The 13,749-nt window shown below is 44.1% G+C and overlaps 1 protein-coding gene across 1 annotated transcript in view; it reads right to left on the bottom strand.

The window, feature by feature from the left end:
- Positions 1-1,924: 1,924 nt before the first annotated feature.
- The window catches only part of PDE7A (phosphodiesterase 7A), a 107,443-nt gene continuing 95,618 nt past the window's right edge, over positions 1,925-13,749 (bottom strand). The window contains exons 8-13 of the mRNA XM_081258218.1: positions 12,024-12,155; positions 11,735-11,826; positions 9,112-9,256; positions 8,576-8,672; positions 7,824-7,904; positions 1,925-3,787 (exon numbers count right to left, since the gene is read on the bottom strand). Coding sequence (XP_081114344.1) covers positions 3,579-3,787; positions 7,824-7,904; positions 8,576-8,672; positions 9,112-9,256; positions 11,735-11,826; positions 12,024-12,155 — 756 coding nt within the window. The 3' untranslated portion in view covers positions 1,925-3,578. The remainder of the gene's footprint in view (positions 3,788-7,823; positions 7,905-8,575; positions 8,673-9,111; positions 9,257-11,734; positions 11,827-12,023; positions 12,156-13,749) is intronic.

Here is a 13,749-nt window from a genome sequence, read left to right on the forward strand (position 1 = left end):
AGAAAGATTTTTGGAAAGAGAGGCTGTTATAGGAATCTTCAAAGTATTATTTGCACCTCTAACCTGTACCTAAGGTACACAAACATATTTCCCAGGTTGGACAAAGGACATAAAATATTTACTTCTTTTATGTAAAGAGGATCATTATAAACCACCACACTTTCGGAGTGCAAATACTGACCGAGGAACCAGATTGTTTTTGTTAAGCTAAAGCTTACCACAGTTTTCTCTCTGAGGACCTTTAGCCTAGAGCACAGGAGCTGCCCCCATGACTAAGGGCCGGCCCAGAGCCCCAAAGGGCTGCTGCAATGCTCAACAATTCTTTGAAGTCTCCTGTTTTATCTTAAAAATTTATGTGAACTTTGCGTTCTCTTCCGTAATATTTAATTACTTATTTGAAATGTGAGCTTCTAAATTACTGTACTGTTTGCTCAACTTTTTCTAGAAAACCGATGTTCAAAGAACATAGGTCCTGTTGAAGAAGCAGGGTTATAGACGGTACTACCACATATATGTAACAAAACCTGTCTCTGCAGTGGGTTTATTTTATGTGTAGGTGGGGGGAGATGGGAGCAACACTCAGGTGTCCCCCCCTTGAGAATGGCGGTAAGAAAACAATCCTTTGAATATCCAACAGTGAGAAACATGTAGCAGGTCAGAGAAGAAGAAAGCAATCTTACACTGGCAGATGGAGCCCAGGCAGGCGCAACTGATGCAAGGCTGAAGGTCTGACATGCCTGCTGGATGTGCCAATCAAGCAGGCGTGGAGAAGCAGCTCCTGGCAGAGAATCTGTAGCCTCGTTCAGGGGAATGGTGGTCCACAAACGAGTGTCAGCAGGTACGCCCCTGCAGGGTGCATGAGGCGACTTGCTTCCCTTGCTCAGAATCCATGCTCAAGCAACCGGCTGATCGTCATTTGGCTTCCCGAGAATGTCTGCCTAAAGGGGAGAGAATGATTGATAGTTATATTTCTCATTGTAAATTAAACTATTAACACTTACAAAAACCATCAGTTTCTGTGAAATTGGTTAATGTGAGTTTGCTGTGAGATATAGTTCTACTTTCCATGTGCTGACATACTAGGTGTGTGAGCTTGCAAGTTTCCTTATCAGACGCTGGATGCGTCAAATTTGCCAAGATGATACTCCTCATATAAGGGGCCAACTGACCTTCCCCAGATAGCCCTCGGCTCCACCACCATCAGACTTCTGCACCCAGCTGTCCAGTGTGGTGGCCACGAGCCACATGTGGAGACCGGGCACCTGAAACATGGCTGGTCCGAACTGAGACGTGCTGTAAGCATAAAAATACACGCCAGATTTCCAAGACTCTGTAACAGAAAAAAGAATGTAAAACATCTCAGTAGTTTTTTGTAATGACTACATATTGAAATGATAAAATAGTTTGGATATGTTGGAATAAATACCATTAAAATTAATTCCAGCTGTTTTTTCTTTTAAATGTGACTCCTTGGAAATTGACAGTCACTGACTCGGCTCACACTGTATTTCTATCCGACATCACTCTTCTATGCAAGTAATGACTACGTTTGAGTTCAAAGTTTACACGTATCCCTTCTAATAAAATGGACTTGGGAGGATCCAGGAGAGGCCCAGTGGTACCTTTCTTACGCTGATACCCAAAGGAGTATTAAGTGGCCATTTCTTATTACTTGACTTTTAAAAGGCCAACACGAGTAGTAATTTAGTACCTGCACGAAGGCCTGAGGTTCCCGCCGTGGGAACAAAGGGCTGTGGAGTCAGGAGGCTGGGCTCAGAGCCGACTTCTCCCGGCTGTTAGGACTCCGTCCCCTACATCCCGGCCTCAGCTTGCTCACCTGTAAGGTGCAGGCAGCACACGAGCCCGCAGGACTCTGCCTGAACAAATGTGTGGCGAGCGAACGCCGGAGCCGAGAAGCGAATTCTTTGCTTCCCTAGTAATTTAGCGTTGTGGTTTCCAACGGACTGACTTATAGGTAAATATCAAAGATGAAAATGTGAAAAGATAGGTTTTTATTCGTCAAAAGTTAACAGCAACAGGCACGTATTAAAATGAGTATGGCAAAGCCTTTTACAAATGGCTTTACACTCAAGCTTTCTCCCAAGAAAATGACTGTTGCAACAAACTTGTAAACATAATTAATAAACAGTCCTTTACAGTAACAAGGGAAATACAATTGAACTAAAAGAAAGCACCGGTTTCTCTTAAAACTAGATTACAGTTGTGCTTACTACACATAAAACATTTTAAAACAAATTACAAAAGTGGAATGTTGTAAGTTTAAAATTAGTCCTTAGATTTTGTCCTAGAAAACATCTGTTCACATCAAAAGGCCCATCAAAGGGTAACGTTTCATCAAAGGGGGAGGGACAAGAAAACAATGCACTTTTTTCAAATCAAAACAAGAAGTTTGGTCACTTAGCTTTGTGCATAGTTTAAGGCATCTGGAGCGATCTGTTACAGCTGACCTCCCTTCCCCTCCCCACGTGTGGCTGCTCATGATGTCACATTCTAAAATAATAAATAAAAGCTGACGTTCCCAATCCTTCCCACGTGGATAAATAGAACACATGCACAGTCACACATGCACGAGCGTGCGCCACACACACATCCGCACACACACAACATACCTCTCACTCCCTGCAGCGAGAGGGACTTTAGTGCCCTTGCTCTGAAGGACACACCGGCCCACCCCACTTTATTTCATATTGGCAATACCCTGAGCTGATTATGGTGTTTTAAAACATTCCACCCTTTTCTTGCATGTGCAGGTCAAGTGTACATTAGTGAAAACAACATGCAACGTCTTCACTGCGGAATCATAATACAGCTAGGACACGGGTTCTGCCCCGCCCGCCCCGAATTAAAAACTAGGAGTTAAAAAAAATTGCATTGCCAAACAGCACTGGAGTGAAAGCTCGGCGGCACTCTAGGATAAATGCTCAGTTTCCAGTGCACAAAATAAAACGACAGCAAATGGGAGGCTTTGGTGGCATCCAAAGAAGAAGAAAGGCAAACCGGGGGAAAGAGCCGCAGTTTAGGTTTGATCTTTAAAATTCTTAGTGGTTCCTTCACAGTCATGCTCCGAGGCGGACTGAGAACCAGTATTTCAGAGTTGGTCTGTAAACATCGAGTCTGGCCAGAGGCGCAGAGGCTGGGCACTTCACATTTCCATTTTCTCCGAGAGAACTTAGTGGAAGGTAACATACACACTGTCGTGTCAGACGGGTTAAATTCCAAAGATTTCTGCTGAAGGCTTCGGTTCAAGTTTTCATGATGCTTCGAGAAGCACGAGGGCCACCGCAAAACTTCCTGCAAAACTTTGTTATTCCCTTCGGTTCGCTCCCGCTGGGCTTTGCATATTCAAGGTTTCACACGAAAGCCAAATGCATATTGCTGTATGTTTGGGTCTTATAATTAAAAAGTGGGTTCAAATGATCCAACAGAGGAAATCTTGGAAATAAATAATGCTGGCGTCATTCACTTCCCTTGGCAGTCAAGAGTGAAGTTCTCTCACCTCAAGACCCCATTCACATTTCTTACGAGCTCCAGAGGCAGCTGCCCACTGACCGGGGGGGTTAGGATAACCGGTTCTCCTGAGGTAATAACTGTGAGTTCAGCTCCTCAAATGCAGCATCAGCGTCCTCGCTACTGGACTGTTCTCGCTGCAGTCCCTTCCAGCTGGCTTTGTTCAGCCCCACGTGCCCAAGCATTGTCTGGGACAGCCTGGTGTTGGAGAACCGGGCCCATTCTGTGAACAGAGGCTCCACGAGATACGTCATAAAACCTGAGACAGAGAAAAGGTATTAGTGGATGTTCTGAAACTTTACAACGTCGAGATAGTGTTTACCCTCTTAAGTCTTACCTCTTATTTTTCCAGTATTACCTCTTATTTTTCAAAAGATGTGTGTGTAGATTTACACGTCTTCTCTGAAGAATCTATTTAGGTCACTTACTGAAACCTGAAGTAAAGGTGAACTGACAAGCACAGCCCATCTCTTCTGACGACTCCTCTCAGCTGCACCAACCATATCCTTCTATTTCAGCAAACCCGCGGTGGCCCTCTAAACCCTGAGGAGCAGGGCACAGCGTGCCCAAGGCTAAGGGGGTCCCCCCGGGGCTGCGGGTGACAAGGCCAGACTGGGGCACGGCTGCCCTACCATCCGGGCTGGTAATCGTCACACCTGGTCATGAGCACAGTGGGCCCGCTATGAACCCCAGGATTTATAAAGCCCGAACGCATGCCACAAAGTGTGAGTCTAAAACGAAGAGGAGACTAGACAATTAGGAAAGTGAACATCAAAAGTGTACCAGGGGCCTACTTTACAGACACTTCCTACAATCGATATCCCTTAATTCACAGTCAGAAAAGGAGAAGGAGTGGTCTCGGGCCCATCTGCATCTCTGGGTTACATGGCACTCGAGCCCACATTACAGCTGACTTAATACTACATAGTGTCTTACACAGGTTGAAAGAAGCCTCACCTTCACAATCGGATCACATCTATAGAAGCAAATAACATTATCTTCCTAAACTTCTGATCAAGGACAGGAAAATGTACATTCAAATTCTATCACTGCTTGTTTAACAGTTTTAAAATTTTCTTCATCTCCAAAACCTTTTCTTTTCAGCAAAAGACCACATGGACCACAGACAACACAGGTTCCGTTTAGCCAACAAAAAAAATCTCACTGGAAATAACTCAATTTCGTTTCTTTTTTTTTTTTTTGGTGGTACGCAGGCCTCTCACTGTTGTGGCCTCTCCCGTTGCGGAGCACAGGCTCCGGATGCGCAGGCTCCGCGGCATGTGGGATCTTCCCGGACTGGGGCATGAACCCGTGTCCCCTGCATCGGCAGGCAGACTCTCAACCACTGTGACACCAGGGAAGCCCAGCGCCCACTACTTTTAATTAGAAAAGTCATATACAGCCAGATGATTGAAATTTTTAAGTGTACAGATTATGGTATCTGAAGTAGTAGTTACGATATTGGAAATAAGGCTTTCTTCCATTTCTTTTTTTTAAAATTAATTTATTTATTTTTGGCTGCGTTGGGTCTTCGTTGCTGTGCGCGGGCTTTCTCTAGTTGTGGCGAGCGGGGGCTACTCTTCGTTGCGGTGTGTGGCCTTCTCATTGCGGTGGCTTCTCTCGTTGTGGAGCACGGGCTCTAGGTGCACAGGCTTCAGTAGTTATGGTACGTGGCCTTCAGTAGTTGCGGCGCACGGGCTTAGTTGCTCCGCGACATGTAGGATCTTCCCGGACCAGGGCTCGAACCTGTGTCCCCTGCACTGGCGGGCGGATTCTCAACCACTGCGCCACCAGGGAAGTCCTCCATTTCTTTCCTTCATCTCTTCCATCCCCTACACACGTTAACTGAGAACCTTCTAGATGCCAGGCACTGCTCTGGGGTGGCCACGGATAAGCAGTGGACAGACAGACAGACAAGATGTGCTCTCCACAAGTTACGTCTGGTGAGGAGAGAGAGGACAGGGGAAAACGGCATCACTGCAGTCACAGAGCAGAGCGGCTTCTGGCAGCCAAGCCACCCCCTCAGCGCTGGGTCAGGCTGAGCCAGCCGCCAGAGCCCTGTCTTTTCCAGGTGCCACAGTCAAGTCGTGAGCAGCCAGAGCGTTGCACCCAAATACAGAACCTTATTACCGCAGGTTTCACACGGTCCATCTTCTTCGATTCTCCCACTGTTCCAGCTGGTTGAGAGCTGCATCCTGCTTCTCACATCCAGCGAATCAGCTCTCACTTCTGGCTCTATGGTACCTAGGATTCTTTTAGGTCTCAAGTACCTGATAACAGTGCACGGGCCGGGGCCGCGGACACAGCCAGGCGGCAGGACGCTGCTCGTGAGCTGCTCATCCACCTGTGAACCCCCTTAACTGTCCCAGCCCACACGCCTCTCCCTTTTCTCCTCAGATGCCACAGGGCGCTGTGTCAAACGCCTCACCCTTACCCGGTACGTGACAGGCCCTAGTGTTCCTACCAAAGAAGAAAGCCGTACGAATTAAACACGACTTCTACCTGCTGACCGAGGAACCGCTGCACGGAGTTCACTCTAATCGTCCCCTGACTGACCCTAGAAGGGAACCTCTGCAAGCCCCATTTCACCTAGGATTTGATGTCAGAAAGACCAACACCGTTTATCTGTATAAACTGGGCCAACTATGCGGAAAAGAACACCAGCAGTGCCTGTGTCCTAGGGTGCCGTGAGGGGTCAGCCACGTCAACTGTCTCCGCCTTCTACCGTATCCCTGCCCCCCGGGGGACCGGGTCCACAACTGCCCAACACCGACAAGGTCAGAAAGACAAGAACGGTTTGAGGGATCCAGCTTCTTGTCCCTTTTAAAAACTGCAGTTTTTTAGACCCCACTTGCAACGTCTCTCATGAATCAAGGGAGTAACTTACTGAGGCACGAAGTAAGCTGGGGCGTGTGCACAAGCCCTCCCTGCTCTTCAAGTCCCTCTGCCCGTATTTCATCTGCTCTTCCGCATCCGAAGGTTATTCCCTTGAGGACCCGGCCAGAGCAGACGGGCTTCTTGTCCCCTCATCCCCTCCCCTGCCGCCTCCCTCCCCTGCACTCCTGGCCAGTCCCAGCTCCCGGGGGACCCGGCGTCCCCGCGCTGTCCCCGCAGGCCTGGGCCGCACTCTCCCGCATCTCTACTGCTCCCTCTGCAGCCAGATCGTTACTGCCCACTGCCTCCCCCGGAGGATCCTCTGCAGCTGCTGTACAGTGTTAAGAGTTCTGTTTCTGAATTTCTCACCCTGCAGCACAGTCCGCTTCTCCGGGTATTAGCAATGCCATGGTACTGTGCTACCTTCCGAATTTCTAGATACTTTCTCTCTCCGAAGTTTCTGGACACACTTCACTATTGTCACCCGAGTCCTGAGAGGTCCTGCTCAGTATCAGCCACCAAAATTACGCCTGTTCCTCCATATCCTTCTGAGTGACCCCCACTTGGCAATCCACCCACCACACCCCAAACCTGGCCCGTCTTCCCTTGGCTCGTCTACGACAAGCTGCACGTTCTTGAATCGCGGCCCCTTCATCGTGCTTTCTCTTACGGTCACAGTCCACTCAACAAGCAGTTCTCAAGTGACCCCACCCCGAGGGGCAGCGCTGGCCTTGGGGACACACACCCCTCCAAAGGCCAGGTCGGCACCTGGAGCTGTGACGACAGGCATCCAGCGCCTCAAGAGGGGTGACGGCTGCCCGGAGAGAGTGAAAGGTGGCTTCTGGGGGTGACATCTGAGGTGGACCCTCAAGGAAAAGGAGGCTATAGGCAGATGGGGGGCCTGGCGAGGCACAGAGTGAAGGGGCCCCAGGGATTTGGGGAGCCCCGGGGAGTCCCAAGTTTCTGTAGGTAAACGAGGGGGATGGTGTTGGGGAGAAGACGGAAGAGACAACTGGAGGCCAGGTTACAAGGGGCCTGTGTGAGGTGCTGAAGAGTTAGCTTCAACCAGCAGGCAGCGGTGCGAGAAAAGCCGGCAGTCGTGGAAGCTGGTCTTCCCACCGTCAGGCCCAGCGGTCCCAGAACGACACCAGTGAGGCTCCCACTTGGGAAAATTAGGCATTCTTTCCATTTTAGAATGGAAAGTTATTGCTACCTGCTCTTCTTTTTAGGAACTAAAATCAAATGAGAGTAAATTATAAGAGCCAAAAAAAAGGAAAAACCAGAATAAAATTTCTTAAATTATTTAAAAATTAGAAATAAGCATGATTTTAATACTGATATTTCAGATGTACCTCTCTTCTTGACAAACTTAAAATCAGTGGCGTTTTAAAAACCAGTTATATCTAAGTGTGCATAGTTACCAATCTGGATGTTGGCAATAGATTCGGTCTGACGATCACAAAGTGGACTCACACCCAGATGATACTTTTTTTCTATATCTCCTAGAAATTAAAAAAAGAAAAAAATAATTCTTAATGTGGAATATACCTACTGGTTAACTATATAATGAGAGTCTTCATCTTACCTGTAAATTCCTTAGGAATAATGTAACACACTTAATCCTCATGAGAGGATGCCTTCTAAATTAGCTCTTTTTTAAACTTTAAGTTATTCATAAGAAAAGGCTGCCAAGCCGACATCCCACTTTACATGGAGAGGGTGGAAAACGTTTACTAGGTGTTATCCCAAGACTAATTCTGTCAGCATTTTAATTTAAAACTCAGATTTCTGAAAGGAAGGTCCACGGAACGAAGATCCTTGGTTCCTGGCTTTAAATCACAAAACCTGTCTTAGGTGGTCATACGGCCACGCCCTCCACGCAAGACAAGGATGGAGCAAGGGCCGGAAAATCTTTCTGTACAGAAAACCTTCCAGCCGGCTCCACGTCTAATTCATAAATGCCTACACACACGTCAGATCATTTCAAAAGAGAACTGCTGGTTTTCAAAACAGATGCTCAATTTGTGCATTATTGGTTATAGGTGCATCTACTGTGAATTGTCACTAAAACTATCAGGCACCTTCTGCTAGACTCTGCAATTGTCTGAGTTATTTTATTCATATGATGCTAAAAAATGAACTGAATAGATTATCAATCAATACTGTAACTTGCCTTGATGGAAGAACTCCTCTGTTACTTTTTCACTCCACTGCTTGCTTAATTCCCAGGTCCGACATGGGTTACAAATATCAGCACATTTCAAAGCCATCTAGCAAGCAAAATTTTAAAATTGTCTTAAGAAAAAAGGTAAAATGTCAATTTTACTAAGCTTAATATACGTTAATAGTGGGGAAAAGAGCACCTTAGAAAAGAAAAAGAAAACGTTGCAACAGGAAATTCATTATCCTTTATACTGATTTTATGATACTATTAGTTGTAACAATCATTTTTGTAGAAACACTGAAAGGCTACTAAGCAAATTATACACGTCTGATAATTCTGGAGAGGCAAGCATAGGACTGCACTAACCAGAAAGCTACAAAGAAATCAGCCACTTCTCTCTCATTTTTTAGATATGAGAACTTATTAAAATGAAATGCCTTCCCTCAAGATTTAACCACTCAGAAGACTACACGAGAATATTCCATTTTTATTCTAACAGTCGCATGACTTGCTCTAGAAATAGAATCTTTCCAAGCTCATTTTACCTGTAGAACCAAATGCCTATGCCTGATGTCTTCCAGACGTAAGTCGCCTTTGTCCAGATGGGCCCTAAACAAGGACAGGTATTCATTCTGCTGGCTGATGTCCGTGGCCAGTATCAGAGCGCCTATCTGAGCCTCCATCTGTTGTCTGGAATTAGAGAAACATAAAGAGAAGTACAAGTCTTTCAACTGAATAGCTACTTCTTGATTATTTTTTCCTTAAGTCTTAATACTCAGAAAGCTTTACAGGGCCCTAAGATATTCTAACTGCCATTCAACTTTTTTTTTGCGGTACGCGGGCCTCTCACTGTTGTGGCCCCTCCCGTTGTGGAGCACAGGCTCCGGACACGCAGGCTCAGCGGCCATGGCTCATGGGCCCAGCTGCTCCACGGCAAGTGGGATCCTCCCGGACCGGGGCACAAACCCGTGCCCCCTGCATCGGCAGGCGGACTCTCAACCACTGTGCCACCAGGGAAGCCCCCCATTCAACTTTTAACCTACCAAAAAGATGGATTTAAAGAACGCATTTTAAAAACCTGCTAAAATAATCAAAACTAAAACCAAGAGAGTTGGTAGGAAAATACCAATATTCAAACACTCCAAAAAGAATGCCTAAAGGTGGAATTATATGCCTAAGAAAGTCTATGTAAGATTGGCATGCTGCTTGAGAAAATTCTTCGCTGGGATGCAGTGAACAACCTTGGACTCTTGTTTGGTGCCTGAGATCTGAGAGGCAGAAGGAGGGTCAGAGGGAGGAAGAAGAGCCCGTTCCACCACTGACTTCTGCAGACTTGTGAACATGTCTGACTAAAACCTGACCAAGTTCCACCAATTTAATAAAGTTTAGACTCAACTACGCTTTCAGGGCCAAATTCAAGAATTAATTATCCAAATTTTCTGGAAGGGAAAAGGTAACATGTTAATACAAATAACAAATACATTCTATCATTTAAAAAACCGCCTCAAAAACAAATACCGTATGCTAATGCATGCATATGGAATCTAAAAAAACTGTACTGATGAACCTAGTGGCAGGGCAGGAATAAAGACGCAGACGTAGAGAACGGACTTCAGGACACAGCTGGGGAAAGGGAAGCTGGGACGAAGTGAGAGAGTGGCATGGACATATATACACTACCAAACGTAAAACAGATAGCTAGTGGGAAGCAGCCGCATAGCACAGGGAGATCAGCTCGGTGCTTTGTGACCACCTAGAGGGGTGGGATAGGGAGGGTGGGAGGGAGGGAGACAGAAGAGGGAGGAGATATGGGGATATATGTATATGTATAACTGATTCACTTTGTTATAAAGCAGAAACTAACACACCATTGTAAAGCAATTATACTCCGATAAAGATGTAAAAATAAATAAATAAATAAAAATAAAAATAAAAATGTAAAAGGCTCACAGTATTGAACAGTAAAAAAAAAACCTAAGCAAACATAAAAGAATGCTATTATGCAGTATTCCTTATTTTCAGTTTTTATTTGTATTAAAATATGAGAATTCAACAGGGTTGATCATGAAATGCAAAACATGATACAAAGGGAATAATGAAGCAAACAATTTAATCTGCCTTAGTCAAGAAAAAGAGAACTTAATATATACAAACACTGTGTGGTTTAAAAGCAGTTTTTATATTTGTACTATGACAAGAAACAATTTTACTTACCAGAAGTACTGTCATAACTCCAAATGGTATCCCTGAATACAGATTTAAAAAAATAAAAAGTCCAGCTTTTTTCTCACGGACATTACCAAAAACATTTTTGTTTTTTTATGAAGTTGTTTTAAATTGTGAAAGGGAGAAAGGAAAGAAAAATGACAGTAACTTAAATCTTGATACCCAAATGGATTTCTATGTCTCACCTTCTTTCTAGAAGTAGCTGGTTTATATCCACTGACATGGTTTTCCTAAGTGCACCTTCTCTTGGTAAGGCATCATTAAAAGCTTCAGTTTGTGGACCAATGACATGAGATTTTGTTGACCACCACCATCATTATCATATTGGGCTCATTTACATTAATGCTTTTTATTAGCCTTTCAAATGGCCTGCTCAACATCAAATGATATTATCTAAAAAAAATGTAGTATTTTCTGTTCTTTCAATTCATTATTTTATCCTATAACTCTAGCAGTGACTCTAGGACTATGTTATTGAGGATACAAAAGCATTCTTTTCACATCTTATCAGTTTTGAAAACTTCCTGGAACAGATTTTAATGAATCTATTTCTTATACAGATTGTTTACTTTCTATCCAATTTACCTTTACAGCTAGAACTTATGGTTTTATTCAAAAGAGCATAAAATGGAAATATGTAATACCATTTACATAAATAAGCAGTAAACCATGACTGAGCCATTGTGTATTTGGAGTGGATTTTATAGTATCTATGAGTGATCCTTCATAAAAATTCACTGAAAAAAAAATTACTACTGACTGTATTTCAGAACAGGTTTAAATTATTAAAATTTTGATGTAAATTTGTAAAATAAGATAATTTACCCCAAAATTGTGGAACACCTGAATCTAACAACATAATTTTAAAAACTTTATATGATTGTTTTTGCAACTTAATTTCCACAGTTCATAACTAATTAATTTTGTCTTAATCCAACCTACCTGCTTTCTAATGGCATATGTGAGAATAAACCGGATTCTCTCAATAAACCCACTGCAGATCTCCAGTGGTGATTTTCCAGTACTGAGGTATTCTACAACAAAAAGAAAAGGGCATATCTGAGTAAACGGTAAGTCTTTTTCTGCACATAAAGAATTATTTGTAAGTAATATTAATCTGATTAAAATTCGAACATTCATTGAGAATTTATTTACTCCTTTCACTTCTTTAAACATGACACATTTTCTAGAATGCAAGAATATTAAATTTTGCGGATAAAATTGCACTAACCTTGTATAAAGTTGCCAAGTAATGGTTAGTTTTAATAAGGAAAGGTTGATTAACACCTGGATGATCCAGATCATGAGTGGCAGCTGCAATTAAGCTCAGCAAGACGTCCCAAGGAGTTACAGAATTGGCAAGCTGCAGTGCGGCAAGGAATAACTGATTACAGACATATTTGAAACACACTCTGCACCATTACAGTAGCTGTTCTAAATCAGCCCCGACGGAGTGTCGGCGGTCTCCTCCCGCCATGTTTCTCAGACTGCTCATCCAGGCCATGCAGTGCCTGCCAGGGGCTGGTCTCCTCATGACCCTGGCGACAGGCGTGGTATAAGGGTGTTCCTGGCCACGTGGAGTTCATGGATGCAGCTCATCCTTCATTTGAAACTAGCATAATTAAGATGACAGCTAAAGTATAAACCACCTTTTTGAGAAATAAAAGTTTTCAGACGACAAACAGATTTGAGTATTTCTGTTACTGTAGTCAGAGAAGGCCTATGAGGCTTTAAAAACATTTTTATCCTGGTGAGAACACTTAAGGTGAGGTCTACCCTTTTAACAGATGTTTAAGTGTACAATACTGTGAACCTATGACTGAGTGTGTGTGTTTATCAATAAATTGGTTACTGGGCTTCAATCAAGAACCCAAATGCAAGGTTACTTCTGAGGTCCCAAGTGCTGAAGGAAGCTACTGAGTAATCACAGAGCGGAAGTTTATGTCAAACTGGTAATGAAATCCTCTCCCAATGGATGGACAGTTCAGAACAGCACACACAGTGTATTCATCTCAGAAAAAGCCATCCTGTACACTAGCTATTATAAGTTTACTCTCAACGGTCATTTATATTCTTGATAAAATAATCACACTAAATAAGCTTATTTACCTGACTGAAGTTTTCAACGACAAAAAATGCTCAGCTGGAGTGTGTCGCACCTGCTTTTCATGAACCGCCTCTCGCTTCCCGGCAAGCTTCTACTCACCCTTTAAGGCCCAGCTCCACCAGCGCCCCCCCAGCCCACCTCCGTTCTCCGCCTGCAGCCCAGCCCTCGCCCAGCCCCAGCGCACAAATGACTGACTGCGTTCTTGCAGCACATTTCACATCCTGCCACGCTAACACTGCCAGAGTGCAGCGTGCGCCTGTTTAGCTTTACATTGGGGCAGGGCTCTCTAAATGTGTAGGGTCCTGTGCCCTAAGAGTAGAAAAGTATTCTGAGCACAGGCCACCCATATAGGTGTACTTACTTACAGATTACAAAACGGAGCCAACCCATATTGCACATGATAAAACACGGACGAAAACTGAAAAGTTTTAAAATGTGAGATAAAAAATTTTTGATTCAAATTCTAGTATATTCTTTCTATGCCAGAATGGATTTTTTTTCCATCCCCTGAGCCAAGTTCATCTTGGTCTGAAAAAAACCAGTCGGAGGGCCTGAATCCGCTAAAATAGTGTAAGCTGTTTGAGGGCAGAGAATGTAAATTATTTATTTCTGTATTACCTGTAAATGGTATATATATAGAGAGAAACTCCATGAAAGGGTAGAAGATGAAGACAGTTATTTCCTCTGTAGGATACGCAAAAGCATTAAAAAATAAAATAAAAAATAATAAAAGGTTTTAAAAGTGCTGCTTGGACTTCCCTGGTGGCACAGTGGTTACAAGTCCACCTGCCAATGCAGGGGACACGGGTTCAAGCCCTGGTCTGGGAAGATCCCACATGTCATGGAGCAA

This window comes from Mesoplodon bidens, assembly GCF_964165515.1.
Source record: "Mesoplodon bidens genome assembly, chromosome: 16".
NCBI lineage: Eukaryota > Metazoa > Chordata > Mammalia > Artiodactyla > Ziphiidae > Mesoplodon > Mesoplodon bidens.